Here is a 21,430-nt window from a genome sequence, read left to right on the forward strand (position 1 = left end):
TTATTAGTTCTAGTTAGTACGCTGGTATTTTGACGAAGGCAATAGATTAAATGTTTGCACTTGGGCTTAGTTTAAACTTCTATTTTTGGTTGAGTGTTTTGAAGTTCTGGATGACTTAAACTTAACAATCCATTTTTATCTATAATTTCATTTTGCTGATACCTGCATATTACAAAGAATGAGTGCATGCCAGTAATTTGAATACAGTAGTTTCTGCATTATACTGAGTCATTTCTAGAGGAAGACTGCTAGAAAAGGTCAGTTAAGGTTTGTCTGTGTCCAACAGTCTGTTCTACACACCCCAAATTAGATGGATAACTAACACTACATTGGAATATGCTTATTTGGAAGCAAAATAAATAATTTATAAATGCATGTAATTTACTCGAAGGGTTTTCTTTTGTGGAAAGAATATATGTTTTTGATCAGTCACCAGGCAGGGACAGCCTATATAAAAGTCAAATACATCATATTTGAGCTTTGGGGACAATAGCGGTCAAACATATGACAAAATTACATCAGCCTGATCTAGTTTTTATTAAAGGTGAGCACTGTTATAGTGTACAAAAACATGTTATTAATGCGACAGAATGGTATACCCACAAGAAATCTAGTTTTGTTGAAAGGTCAAAAGTGATTGATTTACACTACCAACTATTTTAATTATTCTGACAAGTCTAGCACGTAAGCAGAATTTTACTAGTCTGCATTAATTTCATTATTAGGTCACTTATTAATTTGTTTCAACCAATTCCTTTCTATTTGTTTACACTACTTTCACTATCAAGAGAGTATTAATAGTAATTATCTATATATATATATATATATATATTATATATATATATATATATATATATATATATATATATATATCTATATATATATATGATATAATAATACATACACACACTACTGGTTCGAGTATTTACATTTCTGTTGGCTTTCTCCAATTTTCTTAAACCCTTTTCCCACTATCTCGTTATTAGCATTTTATCCTTTCATTGTCCACTTTTTTTATTCAATCATCCCTTCGCGAGTAATTCATTCACTCACTCATTCATTCACTGTGTCCGTTTGATCTTTGGGACCCTCCTCCCAACGTCACAGCAGCCCAGAGAGATGCGATTCAAGGCTGGGGAGGCTTCAAATTCAACAGAGAGTTGACAAGCAGAGCAGATTAATTGGTTTACTAAACAAAAAATACAAGGAGAGTGAGAGAGACGATTAAAAGGAATGATAACAGCAAGGCGAAAAAGAGATTGATTGTGGCGCTGGACACAGATTGCAGCAGTTAAGATTTAAAATGTTGTATTTTTACGTTTAAGAGCTCGCTGCATTGAAAGATACCATCCGTAACTCGAAGCAGAAATGTTCGGCAAAAACTAAGACTAAAAAAAAAGACGGTGAACTAGAAATCAAAGCCATACCAACGCCAAATTAACAATACGAGCACAGGAGTGCAGCAGTGCAATTTAAGACTGAGTTGGATTTGCACTTGAAGAGAGGAGTGAGACGCACGTAGCATTCACATCAGTGGGATTAGCCACATGGACACACAAGTGGCGAGCTAGTAACAAAAATGTTTTAAAATAGCATCACAAGTTTAAAGCAACATTATGTTCAACGGGATTGAACACAAGCTCATCACTGACAAATGCTAGACTTGATTAAAAAAAAAAACGATAAACGTTGGATACAAACAATAGAAACGCGTTAAATGCGAATAGCCACATCACGGTTATAAAATATAGAGGTTATATATTTTTTCACACCGGTCTATTCTTCTACCAAGAAGTTGACAGGAATCAATAAGGAGCTTTCCAGAGAGAGAGAATTACAATTGTTCATAAACTACAGATCTCTTGAAAGAAAACGAAGACCACAGACTCGGTTCTGTGCAGATTTCAAACTCAGTACACCGATTTGTTGTTAAACTAAGGGGTCAGTTTGTGGGTTTGTTTGTGTGGGAAAGAAATGCAACAGATCGGAGGAAAGAGGGTCCTGCTGCTTTGTGCCGTCTTCTTCATATTTTATCTTGCTTTGGTCAAGGGGTTCCCCGTTAAAACGCATAAAAACAGCACCCCTAAGGTCAGAAGCAACACGTTTATGGAGGTAAGTCCCGTTTTTTTTTTTTTTTTTTTTTTTTGTTTTGTTTTTTTGACACGTATGTTCTATAGGCTAGTCATTTTTATTATTCAGATGCTATAAATTTGGGTACCAGGTAAGCTACGGAGTTCATAACTGCACGGTTGTTTCGTTGGGACTTTTTACAAACTACAAATAAGAACTTCCACCCGTTTTGCTTTAAATTTTATAACGCTTCTCGCTACATTTACATATTTTGAAACGACTCACTCACGCTGCAATTCTTTTTAAAGAGTGCATGTTTTCCCACGTTTGTTCTTGTCAGTTCGTTTCTTGGACGTTTCAGTTTTCTCTGGTCAGCTGGGCAATTTTAGAGGAAAAGAGAGGGCGTGTCTCAGTATTTCAGACCGACCAATGTATTGAAAGTTATCTTGCACTGTTATAGTGCAAGAATGTTAGTATGGTTGTCTGACACAGAGTAACTGGCCTTGTTTCGTACGCTGTTGTCGATATGTGTTGGTTAAGATAAATCACTGCAACCAAACTGGACAACGCGCGCCTGCATATTTGTTAAAACCACAAGATTTAGTTAAAGCAAATGTGCATAATTTAAGTCAATTAACTTTACTAGGAACGTTAAACAAACATGAATAGTTAGTCAGTGTGCCAAAAATATGAAGCCATTATTTGCGTAGGTCATACATTTTGGATAGAACTTCATATAAATGTTTAAAAAACGAAGCTAGTACAGATAAGTTGAAGTTAAGTTATGGAAAACTGGGTTCAAATTATAGTCTTTTTTTCTCTTAATTATATGTTCTGTATAAACCCAAACACCACATGAAATGTATCCAAATGAACGATGTGGGCAACTGCTAGAATAATAGTTTGTGCTCTCTTGGTACTGAGAGAACACAATTTTTTTTTATAATCACACACACGGGTTTTTTTCTGTCCAGGTGATGGTACGAAGAGAAGGTTTATGTAGCTGTAGATGTTAAAATGTAATAATTGGCCGTTTATCTGAAATGCAGTACATTGTCATGACTTTGTTATTGTGCAAACTGCTAGAATTAAAGAAAGAAATGAAAGGAGAAACACTGACTCTCAAGATGCTCTCTAGAGCCAGTCTTTTTTGTGTGGTCTGGTGAAGCGCTAATTAAAAGCAGTGTCATTTCAATGCTGAGAATGAATAGCTTTTATCTGATAATGAGTTTAAACTGCACAGGAGCTTAAAGATGCAGACTATTCAACCAAGTCCCAATCTGTTTGAAGAACATTTAATTAATAAATGAAGCAGAAGAAAAGTGATACATTTCTAACTCGGTTCAAGTATACGTAAAGCAATGTACCTTTGTTTTAAAGCAGTTGTTCAGGTCCATGTTTATATACACGAATTTAAAAAAAAAAACAAAAAAACAAATACTATTTATAAAAGTAATGGCTAAAATAATATTAAAAAGCAAAGGTCATAAATAAATGCAACAGCTGTGATAACTGCAAAGAAAATAATCACTTAATCAGCAGTTTTGTTTGTTTGTTTGTTTTTAAATATAAAGATGCCACATATGACAGAGTCTCTTACTGGGCAATATCTCATTTCTGGATTGTAGTATGTTCACATTGATCTCATACCAAAGTTTAAGAGTAATACAAGGATGGGAAGAAAGACTCCAGTTGAATAGCAGATTTAGCCAATCCAAGTTTAACTGTAAACTGGATTAAGCCCACCTGAGTGCCCCCCCCCCCCTTGTGTGCCTAATTAAAGCTCAGGTGTGTCTCATTAACTCACACTGAAGCCTGGAAGGGTTCAAATACTTGTTATGGGATTCTTATTTCATCCCTGTGAAACATAACTCTTTATCTAAGGACTGTGGTAATTTTAATTTATATATCTTTATGTATCAATTTTTTTCAGATTATTTTTGCTGTACTAGGCTGTTTACAGGTGTCAGGAGACTTGAGGAATTTACACCGCTTTAGTAAAAAAAACACCAGCGTCTATTTCACTAAAACACATGTGGAATAGCAGGCACACACACATATGTTTCAACCAATTCTGTCTGGAAAAATTGGCTAGTAAGAATCAGTTTAATATTAAACAGTATGGTTTGCTAGGGGTGGTTTTTCTTTGGTATTTACTTTCTTATTTAAATTATACATTTAAAACATCTTGGTAAATAAATGCATTTATTTAATCAACTACAGCATGAACAAATTAATTTCCTCTTAAGAATGAATAGAGAGGCCCTACAGTGTGTGTGTGTGTGTGTGGGGGGGGGGGGGGGATCATTGACACGGTGGACTCCTTTTTTTCTTTTGAGTAATGCCAGACATGACTATATTGGAAGTGAAACAGGACCCTAAGTCCTTTTCTTGGATTTAACTTCCCATATTTCTAGGTGTTTGGGATTATATCATCATCTGCAGCAAAGTGAACTAATCTGCAGGGGTGAAACAAACCAAAACACAGAAAACATATGTAGTGTAGAAATCGGTCAGGTTTTGTGGAGAAAAAAAACAACGGAGTCTGGAATTTTTGCCGAAGCAGCAACTCTTTTGTGATTTGATGCCACAGGTTTATTCAGCCTGTAGGAAAAGCTGAGAAATAAGAATACACCATACCTGAGATTTAAATATTTTACCAGTCTGACAGTGTACTCTGTTTTAATGGGCAAATTAAATCTAATGCACTGTTTTACTACTTGGATAAATATAGATATTATGTTTTGTGTTTGTTTTTTTAAGTACTTCACTGATTCTTTTCTAGTCTTGTCTTTGTATTGTTCACTGGAACCCTCATATCTCCGCTTTTGTAAATCACTTTTTCTTTGATCGTTTTGTTTATTTAGGAATGTGTGGACGGTGTAGTGTAGTGGTGAGGGCTACGTTTCATGTTTTCCTGGTTGAATTTGGGCAAGTCATTTTTAATCCAGTGTGCAAAGACCAGTTTCTAATGCTACTGGTGCCAACTAAAAGGCACCCTCCACCCCATCCGATCCATTACAATAATTGGATTTTCTTTTAGAAAATCAATTGTTTACAAGCTGAAGCCAACACCAAATTATATGACGCCATAGCAAAATAATGTTGGTTGACCTAACGTGTATTAGAAAAAAAATAATAATAATTGGACGGGAGCTAGGTTCTTCAACAGTGCCAAGATCTGATCATTACTACAGTTGTTGAAGAGTTACTTCTGAAGAGCAGAAACACTGTTGAAAGACCGGTAGAAATTGAGGCATATACCTCTACCCTAGAAATAAGGAGGGGAAGGAATTCATTTGTTGGAACAGCAGACCCGCACATAAATGAAAACTTATGTAACCAGCACAGTAGAAGTGGGCTAATTCTTTCATATTTACAGTTGGATCAATAATCTCTCAGTGCTGAATTAGTGAAACTTTAGGATACCTCTTCTATGTGTGCTCGAGAGATGAGGCATAAAATAGGCTAAACATTTCATTGTGTGCATTATCACCATAGCCTTTTGATCACAAAGATCGTGCTTCAGATGGGAGTTAATCAAATTAGGGATCCAGGTGTATGGAAATCAGTCAGGTAATCTGTTAAAACAATTACCTATTATGCCTGAAAGGGATTATACCCTTTTTGAAGATTTACTTCAAAAAGCCTACCCACTTAATAAATTTATGTAGATTATGCTTGCAGGTAGAGATGTATTAAACACTATGGTCACTAAACAGTCAATGTGATACAGCACAAAATGTATAATTCACCCCCTGTATTTAGTTGATTTATGCCTGGGAAACGTTACCTTTGATGTGGAGCAGTACCGTATGCAAGGCGGTTTTCGTGGCTGGGTTTTGGTCCAGGGTTGTCTTTCTTTTGAAGTGCTCCAGTAATCAGGATTAAAGTGGCCTTTTTAAAAATCATCTGGTCCTAATTGCAGGTAAAACCCCTCCCCCGTAATGCCTGAGCAGGGCTCAGGGTGCACAGCTGGGCTGACAGAGAAAGTTTATTAGACTTTTTTTTTTTTAAACTATAAACTTCAAATGGGCACATGCCAAGATGTGGCTATGTAAAACTCTATATTGGCACATACCCCATGTGTATACAAGAAATCTAATTAAGAACTCTTTTCATTTCATTGTGCATAGCTTTAACTAGTTACCAATGTTGCATTCCTTTGTTTTAGATACTTCTCTCTAAACACAAAGTAACCACATATGACTGAATTTAGTAGGATGTATTTATGCACATTCTTCTTGAAGCTGGCCTCAAACATTTATCACAGCATGTGATTCTCCCTTTTTTTCTTTTCAACACCTGGTTTGAGAGGAAAAAAATTGCTATGGTGATAGCCAAGGACAATATCATTCTTTAGCGAGGAAGCATTGGAAGGGTTTTGATTGTTTTCAAGCTAGTAGTGTTTTAATACATTTATTAAAAGGTGTACTATAACGTGGACTTCACAGATTCAGAAAAATGAAGGGGCGGTTCAGATACAGACTGTAGGGCTCCAGATTAAAGTAAACCAAGATTAAGTTCAGATTCTATCACATACTGTGTAATATTTAACCTGCATGCAGCATCCCAGGTAGGCATCCAAGAGGGAAATATCTGCCGCCCATCAGTTTGGATGGGTATTATGCTAACATTCTCCATCTGCTTTTCACATTTTACTTGCCAGCTGATTTTAATGGGGGGGGAGGAGATAATGTTAAGATTCTTCTAAAAATGAGCACTTTGAAAGTTCATCCTTCCAGATTTTACATTCTTTAAAAGCCACCACATTGTAGCCTGCTCTTGGAAGCTGGCCAACACTGAAATGCTGTCATATATAGGATATTTCATTGCAGATGGGTTGGCTTAGTTGAAATCTAAACTTTAGAAAGCACAGCTGTTTTGTGCTTGCAGTTCACTGCAAGGCTGAAATACTTCTCTTTGTAGCTGTGCAGCATGGTGGCACAACAGGTTCAATCTAACACCAAGCATCCCTGAGGTCCCAGGTTTCAATCCTGGTCTCATTAAAACTGGAAAATCTGGCAGAGGCCCCCTTCCAGTTTATGCCCTGAACTGTGCCTCTCAGAGAAATGAATTGATTATCGCCCGGGAGAGGAATCTGGAAATGGTCTTTCTCTTCACCACGTTCCTCCTTTGGGAATGGCAACAATGGTTATTTGAAGGCTACCGGTGAAACTGTTTATCTAGCACTGCTTTTCACACTCTGTAGTCATCTTCACAGTCAGTCAAGTCACTTTGGCAAGTGTTCTGAAACAGGGTGTGTATGTTAAAATAGTCAAGAAGAAACTGAAATAGTAAATGAGTATTTTCTCCAACTACTGTTGGATATGTGTGGCTGGGGGATTAGTGGACCATAACACACTCATTAATAAAAGTGACAGAAACACTGTAGGCCCCATATCAGCTTATTTTGTCAAACTGTTCTGTAGTCCCTTTCTACTTGAAGTATTGCTAGTAATATATACATTTATTTCTTTTTATTGTTGTTGAAATCTAATTTCAGTTTATTTTTTATTTTTTTAAACAACACTGCCATCTTTATTTTTTGACAGGTTAAAGGCCAAACAGCCTCCACAGAGTCCCAGCGAGCGTTGGAAATAATGCAGCAGAACAACCAGGTTAAGAGCTGGAAGAGGAGCCTTCCACGCCGTCACAAGCGCAGGTGGTCCCAGCAGCAGCGAGTGGGCGGGATCCAGAGTCAGTCCAAGGCTGACCTGGAGGAAACCAACCCCTTTGTTCTGGATCTCAAGAATTTTCCAGGTCTAGCTAATGCAGACCTCGACTCTCAAAACCCAAACATTCAGGTAAGTTCCTTTAGTAAAGGGGTGAAAAAAAAACTCTATTAAAGAATCTGCAATATCAAAGCAATCAACAGGACAACGATTTAACTGTGCATATTTAACTGTGCGCATTTCATTGTTGTAATTTCCTTTTTGAAAGGGGTTTGCACCCTGCTTTATTCGTTTGCTGTGAAGTGCTTTACTTTGTTGTTTTATGTTCAGAGGTGTTGCAAGAGGAGTAAGCACATTTGGGCCATATGGGTTTTTATCCCTCAAGCGAAACATCAAAATGTGTTTCTGGAATCCCGTGCAAAGTCACAATGTAGTCTGATGTTAGAAATAGCTGGAAAGGGGAGATCCGAGATGATTCATTCCCATCTGAATATACAACATATTTGGCAATGACTTGCAGACCCTTTAGCCTATCGGCAAAGTGTTGGTTGGCTTTATATTCAAGCTAAGTGCGTTTTTCATGAGATGTTTTACTAATACAAAACAGTTCAAAACCACTTCCTTCCATCCTGTGTATCTTGAATGATGGATCAGAGGTACAACATCACAGCTGATATTTTACTTTAGTTGCCCCAGCTTATGAAAATGATTGCCCAAGAACTGCTTGTTGCCCACAGTTAAAATAAACTACAAATTAGCATATTCTAGGTTTCCAAAAAAAATGCTCTATAATAATAATAATATATTTCTTTGTACACAAACAGGCAGGAATAGAGGGTACGTTCACAGAGATCATTCTGTGCAGATTCTGTGCAGAATCTGACCAATTTAGCCAATGGGTGCGTTCATGGAGACCATTCTTAGAAGATCATTGGCAAAATTGGTCAAATTCTGCACCGAATCTGTGCTCAATGATCTCTATGAACACACCCATTGACAGAACATTGACAGACACGCCTCTTCTAACCTCCATTCTCATTGGCTCAGCGGACAAACTTGCAGCACACTCCATTTAAGTTGCTAGGGAAGCCAACCAATGAAAACACGCTCACATACAGGCTGTTATTATCGCGGTGATCTGTTGTGCTTTGTTTGCACAACTGCTTGTTAAACTGAAACTCGCTTAAATGAAAGTAAAACAAGAAGTGCTTGGAACGGTATCTCTGGGACACACATGAACGGTGCGGCAGCGTTTGCGGGGAGCGAAGCAGGGGGGTGCACGGCAATACCACTTTGCTTGGTGGACACACATCAACGGTTGTTAAGCAGCTATTAAAAAAAAAAAGAAAAAAAAGCAGACAGCCCACCACCTCCCAGCACTATACAACAACCCAAAAAATGTATGTAATTTTTGAACTTTTACTGCTTGACCCATTGTATAGCAGCTGCTATTATTAAGGAAAAAATCAATCACATTCTTCGCAATTGTATACTAAATATCTGACAAATGATGCAGGATGTCAAGTAACTGGATTAATGCAGGATGTAGGCGGTTAGTATTTGGTTTGGACACATAACCAAAGCCCTTGAAATTCTTTATTTTATAATTTAGTCGCTCGAGATGCTGAGAAACTTCAGCTATCAGTAGCTCCTCCATGTTGATGGATATCCGAGTTCATCAAGACATGACACATCCCACACTATGGACCTGATTGACTAGATCCAGATTTGCCACTGCGGGAAAATGTTTGAACAGCAAAATATCACTCACGAGCTATATTTTTCCATTCTAAAATTCTGCCGCTGCGACACTTTTCCGCAACTTCATTTTTTTCGTCAATATGTGTTCACTGTAATTGAAATAAAAGGTGAGCGATATGTGTGGCATTTTGCCGCTCCCTGCTAGCGGTGTCCTAGACCTGAGTCCCGTATCGCAAGTCGAACCCCAAAACACCTCCCTTCCCCAGAAGAGCAACATAAAAGGCTTGCACAAGTATACTTGCTGAATAATACTTGTACTGCAAGTTAGGTGAATACATTATATAAATGAGAATAACAACCAGTGTCGAAATATGTCATTTTTATTTCATAAATTTTAAATAGTTTCCCTTCATTTAGTAAATTAAAATAATTCAGAATATATCTATTGCTTTTGGAATCATTTTTTTTTTTTTTTTTACTCTATAGTTTCCTTCATGTTCTAAGTTTTCACTAGCATCAGGTGGAGATACACATGGTCTTTTGTTCCAACTAGTATCTCTGTGTTGTTTCTAGGATCTCATCATATTCCAGAGAAAGATAATACTATATTATTAGTGGTAGTTTTCAATACAGCAAATATAGTGTACAAAGGTAGTACTGACTGGTCTAACTTGTATGTTGCATTAGAAGATCAAATGGTAATTTAATGATGAACCGTTTTGTTAAAAGATAAAAATGAAATAAGATAGGGAGAGTCTTCATTCAATAACCATTTGGTGATCTACAATGAGATACAGTATGTTGTGCTTTTGGTCTTTTATCACAATAAAAATTAATCATACTTCTGTTGCAATACAATATACAGTATCATGTAAAGAAAGTATCATGATTCATCAATAACCATGCTTGCCCACGTAATCAACATAAATTGAAAGTAGTCAGCAGATTGGCATTCTATATTAGCAGTTTGGATATCTTCTAATCCAGACCACTACTAATATTCTAACTTCAGGCTTATAAAAGAGTTGATAGTCTCAACTGTTAAGCTTCAAACAAATCAATAGAGTGCACTTGGCTACACAAGGTATAGTTTCACTGTCCCTAACGTAATAGCTACATTTCCACAATCATTATTTCCTTAGTGGTTTTAAAAATAGTAATTTTAGAAGTGCAACATAAATTCCTTCAGCATCACATAATACAAATAAATTACTAATGGCACAATAGAGCGGTTTTGTAAATGTGGTCTGATTAAAATAATTGCAGATAATAACAGGAAACGTGGGGCTGTCTTAAAAAAAAAAACTGCCTTGGGCAAAACAGCAGGAGATAACTAGTCTATGATCAAAACTTAAAGTGCTTCTAAATGCTTAATTTAAAACGAGGATTAATGAGGTAAAAGAAAAACACTTCTCCACAGTGTTGTGAGCATCTTTATTTATGTTGTGAGTAAAACCAGCTTACAGTTTCATGTGGGGATTGTTTGTTTCTTTAGGCAGTTTTACACCCAACAGCATGACTGTTGATTTATTCCTTGTATCAGTTAATTATTAGGTCATCTGGTTCAGTGATTTATCTGCTCAATCCACTGTTACTAAGGGAAATTCACTATTGTTTTTCCATTGCCTGTAATTAAAATGTAACCTGTCATGAACTGATGTGTTGTTCTCCATGTCTAATGCTGTATTCTCTGGAGGAGAACACAGGATTAGTCTCATTTTCTGGAGGTTTTTATTAACTGGTCCTTAACAGCTGTTTCCAGACTGTGAGATCCCTTTAACTTGTCCTTAATGCAAACCTTTCATAGGCTGGATGTTTAATGCAATTTAAGCTTTAGACAGAAAGCTTTGGTGTTAGGCTTAGGTGTTCTTAAGAAGTTGGAGTTAAGGTATTGTAGCGGGGCGGGGGGGGATGTCCGGAGCCAAAAGATGCAGCAGCCAGGAACAGTTATGTTTTACAAACATACAGCACAATACAGTATGTATGGTTTCTTAACATTTTAAAAACAGCCTGAAGGTTTCAAATAGCCTCCAGCAAGTGCTTTGAAACCAGGCTTTTTTTTTTTTCTTTCATCGAAGTAAACCGTGCCTGACCTTGGAACAGGTTAGAGCTAGCATGAGAGGGAAAAATTCGAAGGTTTCCCTTTCCAGCACTGCTGCCCCTCTTCTTGATTAAAAGGGATGGTAATTTTGGAATCACAAATTCGGTATTTGTACAACAGCAGTCAATGTGACTTTGCTTATTCTCTCATCACTGGTAAATCACCGGCTAGGGGAAGCACAGAACTTTGCCACTGTAGATTGCCTCTTGAGCACATAAGCCGGAAGTGTGCTTTCTGGTTTGGGATAAGTAAGTGTGGAGGTTAGAGCCTGATAAATTACACATGCTTTTAAATGTTAAACCTTCTCCTTTTAAACAATCTATTGATGTTAATGGGAGCAGATCTTGCAAGCAGCTGTTGATAGTGAGTCACTATTTTAATGGAGTGCAGCTAAGTGTAATAATAATTACTCGATAGAATAGACAGATTTAAAGAAGCTTCGGTTTATTTAAATAAATATGAACATGGGTCGTGTGTAATGAAATCATTGTTGAAGAGGGTAGTTGACATTGCTTCAGTAGGTTTAGTTTATTTCTGGTTTATGCTAAAGTTGTTCTTTTTCTGTTTGTTTGTTTTTAAGTCACCAGTGCTTTTTAATTGAGCTGTCACAGAATGACCTAATGGAAAGTTGTTGATTCTTTGCAGCTCTTGCATTACATTACAGTTGTAAGGTAGTGATAATTTATTTTCTAGGTTATCCTGCCCAGCTTGTCTTATTAACTGAAGGCTGATTGTTTTACAACTGAGGCACAAGAAGATGATGTGACTGTCCCAAAGTCTTGCTGTTACTCAGTGACTTAAACCCAGGCTATCTTGGTCTCCAGTTCTGAGGCCTGTCAACTTGGCTGCACAGCTTTTTAATACTTTAGTTCTACATTTGCCTTTGGAAGCCACATTTTAAACCTTCGGATAAATATATATTATTTATATATCTATATAGGTAATATATAATATATATATCTATATATTATATATCAATAGTACATTCGGTGTTAGACGGTGTTCTTGTTATATGGACGACGTACGTTTAGTTTGAGGATGAACGTATATGGTCCTACGTGGTTGTTGCGGACCCTTCATAACCGAGTTGTAGCGGGGGAAAGTTTCTATATCGAGGGAAACCAGTCTGAACTCCATGGTACTCCAAAAACACCCTCAAGCCGAGTTTGAGATGGATCTACATAAAGGAAGCCGGAATGACTGGTCCTTGTCCTCCGCTGACTGGCTGGATAAAAAGGAAGTGTTCTGGCCCTTGTTCTGGGGATACCCTGACTCCTCTGAGGACGGTACTGGAAGAATGAGCACCGAGGATTACCCTGTGGAGTATGACAGCGAAGAATCGGTACTGAGTGGAGTAGGAGACTGGGACAGAAGATGGCCAGTACACAAGGGCTGGGGCTCCAAGGACAACTATGGTGAGTTGTGATAAATACATCTGCATGCTGATACCATTTGGGATTTGTTCAAAGTTAAAGATTTATAGTTTTTTTCTTTTATTGAAGTTTTTGTAATTTATTTGTTTGTTTAACCCTTGTATACTGGAGTGACTGTGGATGCCTGTGTAGTAGGTTCCTTGAATGTCAGCTGATGACTGTTTGAAAGACAAAAAAGGGATATGGGCACAATCAAGAATCCTAAGAACAAACTCTCACAGGTTAATGAGAAGATATTCTGATTGAACTGATTTCTATATTCGAATAGTTGCTGAATATAGGCGTGTTTATTACCAACTCATGAGGAACTACAAGAAAGAAAGTTAATCACATAGGAGTTTCTTCCATAAGAAATGAAGTCTCCCCTGGAATTATGTTCTTATGTGTCATTCCTTCGGTAGAAACCAGCTGATAAGTGTTATTGGATTCTTCTGTGTTTACCGCTAGGGGATTATCATAGTGAAAAAAGTACTACTTTTTAATAAGATCTCATTCAAAATAATAATTTAAAATGTTTGTCAATAGTGCAAACACATATGATATCTTCACCGTTTCTTCATAGTTGAACAGTACCAGACTTTAGTTTCAGTTTGCTATAATAAGCCTCGCAGTAACATGAGTTTGTGAGTCAAATTTTTCAAACCGTAATCTGGATCAAGTGATCCGGATTTTGTAATCCTAGATTTTGTGATTGAGATTCCTTTTAAAAACAAAAGGAATTTTGTAAGAATAATTATTTGTAATGTGGATACAAGTAATCCAGCAGAGACATTTTCTGGGAAAAAAACAAAACAAAAAAAAAAACAGATCAAAACGATCCAGATAAAAGAAATCTGGAACACAAAATCCGGATCACTGTCATCCAGATTAAGGTTTGAGAAACCGGCCCCTGGTAATTAAGGCAATGCAATGCTTTGTAGACTATACCAGTATAGGTAACATGAAAATAACATTAGATGGGGTTTAAGATGACTTGCAATATAAATGCAATCTTTTCCCAGTACTTTTAAAAACAGGATCATATATCAAATAGATCACATCCTTTTCACAGTCTTACCATTGAATAAAAAAATAGGAAAAATAAAATAACAAAAACAATGTCACAGATTATATGTGCCCCTCACATCTCATATTTAACTGTTCACTTACCTCCTTGAGTTTTAAAGGGCTTGTTTGAGTCACATACCTGGATATACTGCAGCCTTGGAGAGATGCAAAAGCTGTCTGATTTAAATAAACATTTGATGTCTCTCAATGTTCTTCAGGATTTCTCATGCTACAGGAATGGCTTACAGAAAGCAACAGGCTCAATTTCTTTTTTCAACATTTACTGCATTCTCCAAATAAAACATACTTTTGTAAATCTTGCACACAAACAGTAGGGTAGCTGATGGAGTGTAATTGATAGTACTTGATTCTGTGACATTTGATAGTCATTTTCACTTGTTCAGGGTGCACGTTTTATAAGTAAATGTTTGTTTTTTCTTTTGTTGAACTACTGAACAAATCTAAAATGCCAATATGTTTACAATTGTCATTTAGTTAACATCAAGCTACTAATAACTTTCATAGAAGTACTTTAAGATTTTAAATGTATTGCCTAATTACGTGCAAATTTCTTTCTTTCTGCAGCGCTTGCCAAAAGAGCGCTGCTAGATTATTGACATCCAAGTGAGACAACTGACCATTGTTTTCAAGATGGAATATTTTAAATAATTTTGCATGCCCGTTGCACACTGGCTGTCTTCTCGAGGCTTGGCATTCTTTGTTTTTGGAAATTAAAAAAAAAAAAGATGCTGCTGCTGAAAGCACAGACGAGAATTAAAAAAAGAAAGTGGGATGTGGCGTGACTGTGTGCGAGCACTCGACCATCAAAGCATTGTTTTGTATTCTCTTTTGAAGTTGACACGGGTGCTCAGAGCCACAAGCTTTTGAAGGGTTGCTTGCTAATAGCAACTTCAGGCTGTCCCTGTGGCTAAACAACTAATATTTGTGTTCAATTAGTTGGGAGATTAGTGGGACAGCCTGACGTGGGATGACAGTTAAAGTCTGAACTGTTCTTTTCATCCTGCGACTGAGAAACTAACTGTCTTTTGCACTGAGATTTGGATTTATTAATCCAATTAAATTCATGGGCATTTAAGGCTGTGGATAAAATTACTGTGCTTTTAATTGGGTGGGAAAAGTAGAGCGTGCCTTCTGCTGGGCAGAATTGCTGAACTACTGTCTCAAATGAAAAGAGGTGGCAAAAAAGTGCCAAATTGGAAAACGTCTTTCACAAAGTTTTTACAGCTTTTAGTGGGCCTCAAATGGAAGTATGTTTGCTGCTAATGTAAATAATAAACTGCAGTTAAGTTTGTTCTTTAAAGGTGCCCGGCATTTTCTACGTGCATCCTTGATAAGATTTACAAAGAATTTGCGTTGGGCATCAGAGAGGTATTTTCATGATATTGCAATATAGTTTGGTCAGATATAGTCGCTGATATAAATAAATACAACCACAAGAGTACTCATGAAGGGTGTCTTGTGCCAGATTATCATAGCAGACAGATTGTTTGGCACTAGGTGCTTTCTGTTCGTGGGAGTGCTTTTTTACATGCTCTGTAGACGCCTAGCTGAGTGTTTTGAACATTATTTAAGTTCGGTTTTGTAAAATTATATGAAATGCCATTCCAGTCAACTCCATAAATATAGAGCTAGACACAATGAATTTATAAAACAGTAGATACTTGTGTGCTGCTTATCAGGTGCCCAAAATGTACATTTGAACACTGTGTTGTTGTCTGAAAGCTTGCCAGTCTGTGTGCTAGTGTGCAAAGTCCTTTTTGACACTTAAACAGGTTTCTGTACGCAATCCAGAAATAGTTTGAAAATTATAGTTGGCTTGTTTTCATATAAACCAATGTATTCCAGGGAGCTTGGATGCTGTTCTCAACTGGCATGCTTTTCCTTCATGTGGCTTTGAGGTAGAAAAAAAAAACTGTAAAAAGAAAAAGGCTTTATTTAATCTGTGTACAGAAATTAAGCATCTGCTGTGTGGAGAGCAGTGAAACAACAACAATGTCTATTAAGCTGCTCTAAGGTTTACGGTGCATAAAGCACACATCTTAGTTTTAACTTTTCCTGTAATTTGAAAGTCTTTTAAAAATCTATATTCTTGGGTGACCCGCACAGAGGGCTGGCAGTGGGACAAAGGCAGAAACCACATATTGTGCAAATGCTGCTATTTCATAGCTCACCCAGTCTGTAATCAGGACCATCTTGTTTTCATTATTGTTCACACATTATTGTATCTTAATCTGCAATTAAAATCCATACCATCTCTAGGGTCCCTGACTGGCTCATTCATTTAAATCACAGTGGATGGGAGAGCAGGATGAGTCATACAGCCTGGACAGTGCCATTTCATGTCTGGGCTGTGCAAAGGGGACGAACTTTGCTGGGTACTCTGAAGGAGGCATCATATTGGCTGTGATGCTCCTGGGGTGGGGGATGGGATTCCTGCTCCTCATCACGCAACAGAGAACCCTACTGATCAGACACCGAGCACATTCACCGTGGATAAAAAGCAGGGCTAATCTCTGGTCTCCTAGATCAGTAGCCCTCCCACCTCACATGCTCATATGCCCTCAGAACGTCTGTGCTGTGTGGGCACTCGCTGTGGTGAGGAGAAAAAAAAGAATTGGGCATTCCAAATTGGAGGAGGAATAAATAAATAAATAATAATTGGTCACGCTAAATTATAATAATCCATATCATCTCAAATCTAATAAATAATCCATATCATCTCAAATCTGATTCCACTGGTAGATACAAGTGAATCCTGTTGTGTTAACACAGTTGGAAGTTCTTACATAAATATAAAAGGAATGTCTGTGCATTAAAGGTAGATTTCAGATACTGGTATCATTCTTATGTTAAGGACAAGGATTAGCATAATAAATGTGCCACCTTTGACACGTTCCCAACATGCACTCCATTGTTATAGCCCTGGTTTTTCAGTTACTTTTGTTTTGATAACCAACCGGACACCCAAAATACATAAACTGTAGGCTAGTAGATGAAACCTTTTTAATTCTATGAACACTGACTTTTTTTTTTTAAGTATAATCTCTAACATCGTAAACATTAGAAAGAAAAGCTGATATTATTTCTCCTGGAATGGAAGCTGGCTGTGGAAAATGTTTATATTGGCTGGCAAATTTGCTGGAACTAGCAGAATTTACCATTGAGTTATTGCAACCAAAAAGGAGGCTTGAGTGCCTTGTCCTGTTTTGTTTTTTAGATATTTAATTTTACTAATAAATATTTCATACAAATTTTATTTATGCAGCATTAACATGCTGGGGAAAACAAATTGAGACTAATAGAATCTTTCAATGTAGTTTCTGGGCTAGATAGGGGTATTGCACTTTTTATAATTGTTTTTAGGCAAACCCAGTCAAATTGTAATGTCGGCGGTCACAATAAGATTGAATGCTATTTTACATGCCAGGTGTAATGTTGACAAGGAAATGTTTAACAGGAGCATAGTTATTGTCATGGTTTTAGAAGTCAGTTTCTTTTACAGTTGTTAAAAAAAAGAATATATATAAAACCTAGATAGCAATTAGAAGCCTTTCTTTAATAGCTGATTTTCTAAGAAGGAATGCTGCCATAATCTTCAGTGGGGGCTCAACAGTGGAACCTATTCGGATTGATAAAGTACCAGTGTTCAGTTCTGACGAGTGGAAATTGTCTCTTTGTTTGTCTCAGAGTATGAAGAAGAGGAGGAGTGGAGTGCCTGGTCCCCCTGCAGCGCGACATGTGGCACTGGGAACCAGAAGCGCACACGATCATGTGGTTATGCCTGCACTGCGACAGAGTCCAGAACTTGCGACCTGATCCGCTGTCCAGGTAACCGTTTAATCCCTAAAAACCATCCATTTCCTGCTCTGGAGCACATGAATGCCTTTATTGTATGAAACCTCTGAAGTTTCCCCTCTAAAAATGGGGAGGAGTGGGGTGGCTGAACTTGTGGCCAAATGCAAAGTTGAAAATTCTGGCACAAAAACATCAATGTGAAAGTTGTCTATGTAATGTTCAAAAAGCAAACGAAAAAAACCTGTGAAGCATTGTATGTTGGTAAATGCATTGGACAAGTATGATAAAAGCAAACTGAAAACTGACAGTGGTAAACTTTTAAAAGGGACAGTATTCAAAGTCTTGGAGGTGTTTTCTACATCCGTACTAGTCACACTTTCATTTCAGTTTTGACTTTTGTATGAGTTGTGGTGGCTGACTGTGAGTCAGTTATATTGTGTTTCCATCTTGTGTCCTAAAAGAATACGAGGAAGAATTTGACTCATGAATACTGTCTCTTTTAAAATTGTTAACATGGTAAAAAAGGCTTCTCAACCTTGACCAAGAGATATTAATCTGCAAATCAAACATGACCGCTATAATATTGTGAATCAAGAATAACCTTTTTCTGTCTCTTTTTTCAGGAATTGAAGATGACATGAATGCTGTAACAGATTTCATGCCGTATGAAACAGAAAACGGCACAGAACTGTTTGATGCAGGTCAGTGGAATGCTTGTTCTGGGTTTTGAAAGGGACCCCATTTCCTGACTTGCGTTTTGACTGCTAGACAGAATTGGTGACAGATGATTTAAGCTTACAAATCATATGTTGCTATCTGGAGTTGGTTAAAGGGTCAAATCTATAATACAGTATTTTGAGGATCCCACCTTGGATAAGTTCATTGTGTCCAGATATGACTTCTCCATGTGCAGAAGAACTTAACATCATAGCACTTCAAGTTAAAATAACCTTTTAGCCCAAAAGTGACATAGTATGGTCAGATTACAAGTACTGTGATGTCAAAACATGCGTCTGCTTAGCATTGTTATTAGTTATGTTATGTTATGGGTGAACTGTTTTGAGCATAAATTTAAAGATATATATATATATATATATATATATATATATATATATATATATATATATATATATATATATATATATATATATATATATATATATATATATAATTGAAAGAGCTGAGTAAAATCAAAATATTTTTGGTCTGTTCACCAAATGTTTAAACAACTCTTAATTCCAGGAAGATATGAAGCTCTGTTCGAGTGTAGAGAAACTAGTGGTATTAGGCCCAAGGATTTCTTTCCAGTTTTTGGTTTCAAATTAAGTAATAATTTGGGGATCTGTTAAAAGCCCAGGAGGTCTACCAAGTTGTGTCTCTTCTTATAAACAATTTGTGAGGTTGGTGTCTAAATGCTTTTTGCATGACCCTACAACCTTACATGGTGGACTATTCCAAACATAATTCTCAGAGTGCTTCCACATGTCTGTTATATACCAATGTATATTTTCATAACATGTATGTTTCTTTTTGCATTCTTGCAGATGTCGACAGCTGTGAAAAGTGGCTCAACTGCAAAAGTGACTTCTTAAAGAAGTACCTTCACCAAGTGCTGACAGAGCTGCCCAGCTGCCCATGCAGTTACCCATCAGAAGCTGTCTACAGCACAGTTAACATCTTCGACAATAAGCAAGGGAAGACCTACCGATGGCGGGATGCAAGCGGCCCCAAAGAACGACTGGATATTTACAAACCCACGGCCAGGTTCTGTGTGCGCTCCATGCTGTCCCTGGACAGCACCACTCTGGCTGCACAGCACTGCTGCTACACTGGTGAGATGAGACTGATCACCAGGGGGAAGGGTGCAGGCGCTCCCAATCTTATCAGCACAGAGTTCTCACCTGAGCTGCATTACAAAGTGGATGTGTTACCATGGATTTTGTGCAAAGGGGATTGGAGCAGGTTTCATGCAGTACGGCCACCCAACAATGGGATGGAGTGTGCTGAAAACCCTCCAGAGGAGGTTTACATGAACGAGCTGGAGGAGGCAAGGGAATATTAAATTGTAACACACAAAGGGAACTATTCCATAAGCCAGGTTCCATACTGTTGCACAACTTCAAATCTCCAAATGTAGCCACCAACTCCAGCATGGAAATCAACATATTTTTATTAATCGTGGAATGGTGATTCGTGTGTGTGTGTGTATGTATGTATGTATGTATGTGTATAAGTATAACTCCAGGTCTTACTAATGGAATTGCATTGGTTCACGTTACTATCCAGACCTTGATTTTCCTGCAGTCCATTGAAGATAATGGTTGATATGACAGTATTTATTTTTCTAAAGTAATAGACTTGTAAGACTGGAAACTAGATGTGTTACCGTAGCCACTGGTCAGGGAAATTGGTTAGAAGTTAATTTTGAAACATTTCAAACCGTTAACAGACAAACAGCAGTAGCAACTAAAACTGCTACATTTCTTCACAGATTGTTTGCTGCTACAAAGTGACCTTGGATTCTTGGAGTGAAAAGTAGTAGCATGTTGTTAGATTGACACCATTGGTAAAAGTAGACACTTGGCAAAGAGTTCCTTGTTTCAGTTTCTAAGACATAAGCTCTTACTGGCACATCTCCTATCCAAAATAAGTTAAAACCGATCATAAGCAGATACTTCACACCATAATGTCTACATATATGTCCTTTCCATCTTTTAAAAGGGCAAAAAGCTACCCCTTGGGTAATCTATCCTGTTCTATTGGCTTCTTGCATTCGTAGAGGTAACCAGGCAGTCATATCCAGACGGTAGTTTATATATAATTTTCCTTGCACTCAGTTTATTCTTCATGTTAAATCCTGGCTCAAATTAGTAATATCATAATAGCACAAAACACGTGTGAAATGCAGCAGAATTCAGGTACCTTCAAAAAAAGTACTATTCCACAGCTGGTGCAGATGCCTACAGAATAGCCTTAAAGGAACATTACATGTTCTTGTGAATTCTCCTGTTTTTCTTTATTAACAAAGAATGAACCGTTACTTACTAGTTCATGCAAATTTGCATGAACCTCAAGTAACTGCGATTGACAAAACAAACCTTGTATAACACTTGTCATTTACTTGGCCTTAGGGCCATATTAAATATTTGGATATCATAAGTCTAATATTGTACTCTACTGTTTTTTTTTTGTTTGTTTTTTTTTTTTTTTTAAATCTTTTTTTTTAAAATCTAATTCTCAAATATGAAAAAGACAGACAAGAAATCTGTGTTCCCAATGTAGTTAATGTCAGTACCTAGGTACAGTAAATGAAACAGTAATATTTGCTTAGATCACCTGAAGTAGTCCCTGTTCTGGTGAAAGTTATGTCGGTAAACTTGTTTTTTAGGAGGGCTTTGTGACATCAGCTGTTGGGACTGGTTGGCTGAAACCAGTCTTATGTTTGTCACATAGGATGTCCCTTAAATATCTGAGTGATTCTCTAAACCACGAACAAATAGCTCTGTTTTATATAGGAATTGTTCTTTTAATGGTAAGGCACTATTGAAGGATTTTGTTTGTTAGGAGGGTGATTTTAAAGCAGTCAT

General features: G+C 37.2%; 1 protein-coding gene across 1 annotated transcript; it reads left to right on the forward strand.

Moving 5' to 3' along the window:
• The first annotated feature begins 1,140 nt into the window (after nt 1-1,140).
• On the forward strand, nt 1,141-21,049 carry LOC121329686 (isthmin-2-like). The gene is made up of 6 exons (XM_041275390.1): nt 1,141-2,112; nt 7,626-7,877; nt 12,641-12,962; nt 17,736-17,876; nt 18,467-18,544; nt 19,388-21,049. Exons 1-6 carry the CDS (start codon nt 1,975-1,977, stop codon nt 19,903-19,905), a joined length of 1,449 nt encoding a protein of 482 aa, XP_041131324.1. The 5' UTR covers nt 1,141-1,974; the 3' UTR covers nt 19,906-21,049.
• Nucleotides 21,050-21,430: the final 381 nt, after the last annotated feature.

The sequence above is a fragment of the Polyodon spathula genome, chromosome 17 (genome assembly GCF_017654505.1).
Source record: "Polyodon spathula isolate WHYD16114869_AA chromosome 17, ASM1765450v1, whole genome shotgun sequence".
NCBI lineage: Eukaryota > Metazoa > Chordata > Actinopteri > Acipenseriformes > Polyodontidae > Polyodon > Polyodon spathula.

Excerpts from the sequence above, each read along its gene's own strand:
- LOC121329686 (XM_041275390.1), top strand. The coding sequence starts at position 1,975 with ATGCAACAGATCGGAGGAAAGAGGGTCCTGCTGCTTTGTGCCGTCTTC. Across the intron at positions 17,877-18,466 it reads CGACCTGATCCGCTGTCCAG|GAATTGAAGATGACATGAAT; the intron begins GTAACCGTTTAA and ends CTCTTTTTTCAG. Across the intron at positions 18,545-19,387 it reads CACAGAACTGTTTGATGCAG|ATGTCGACAGCTGTGAAAAG; the intron begins GTCAGTGGAATG and ends GCATTCTTGCAG.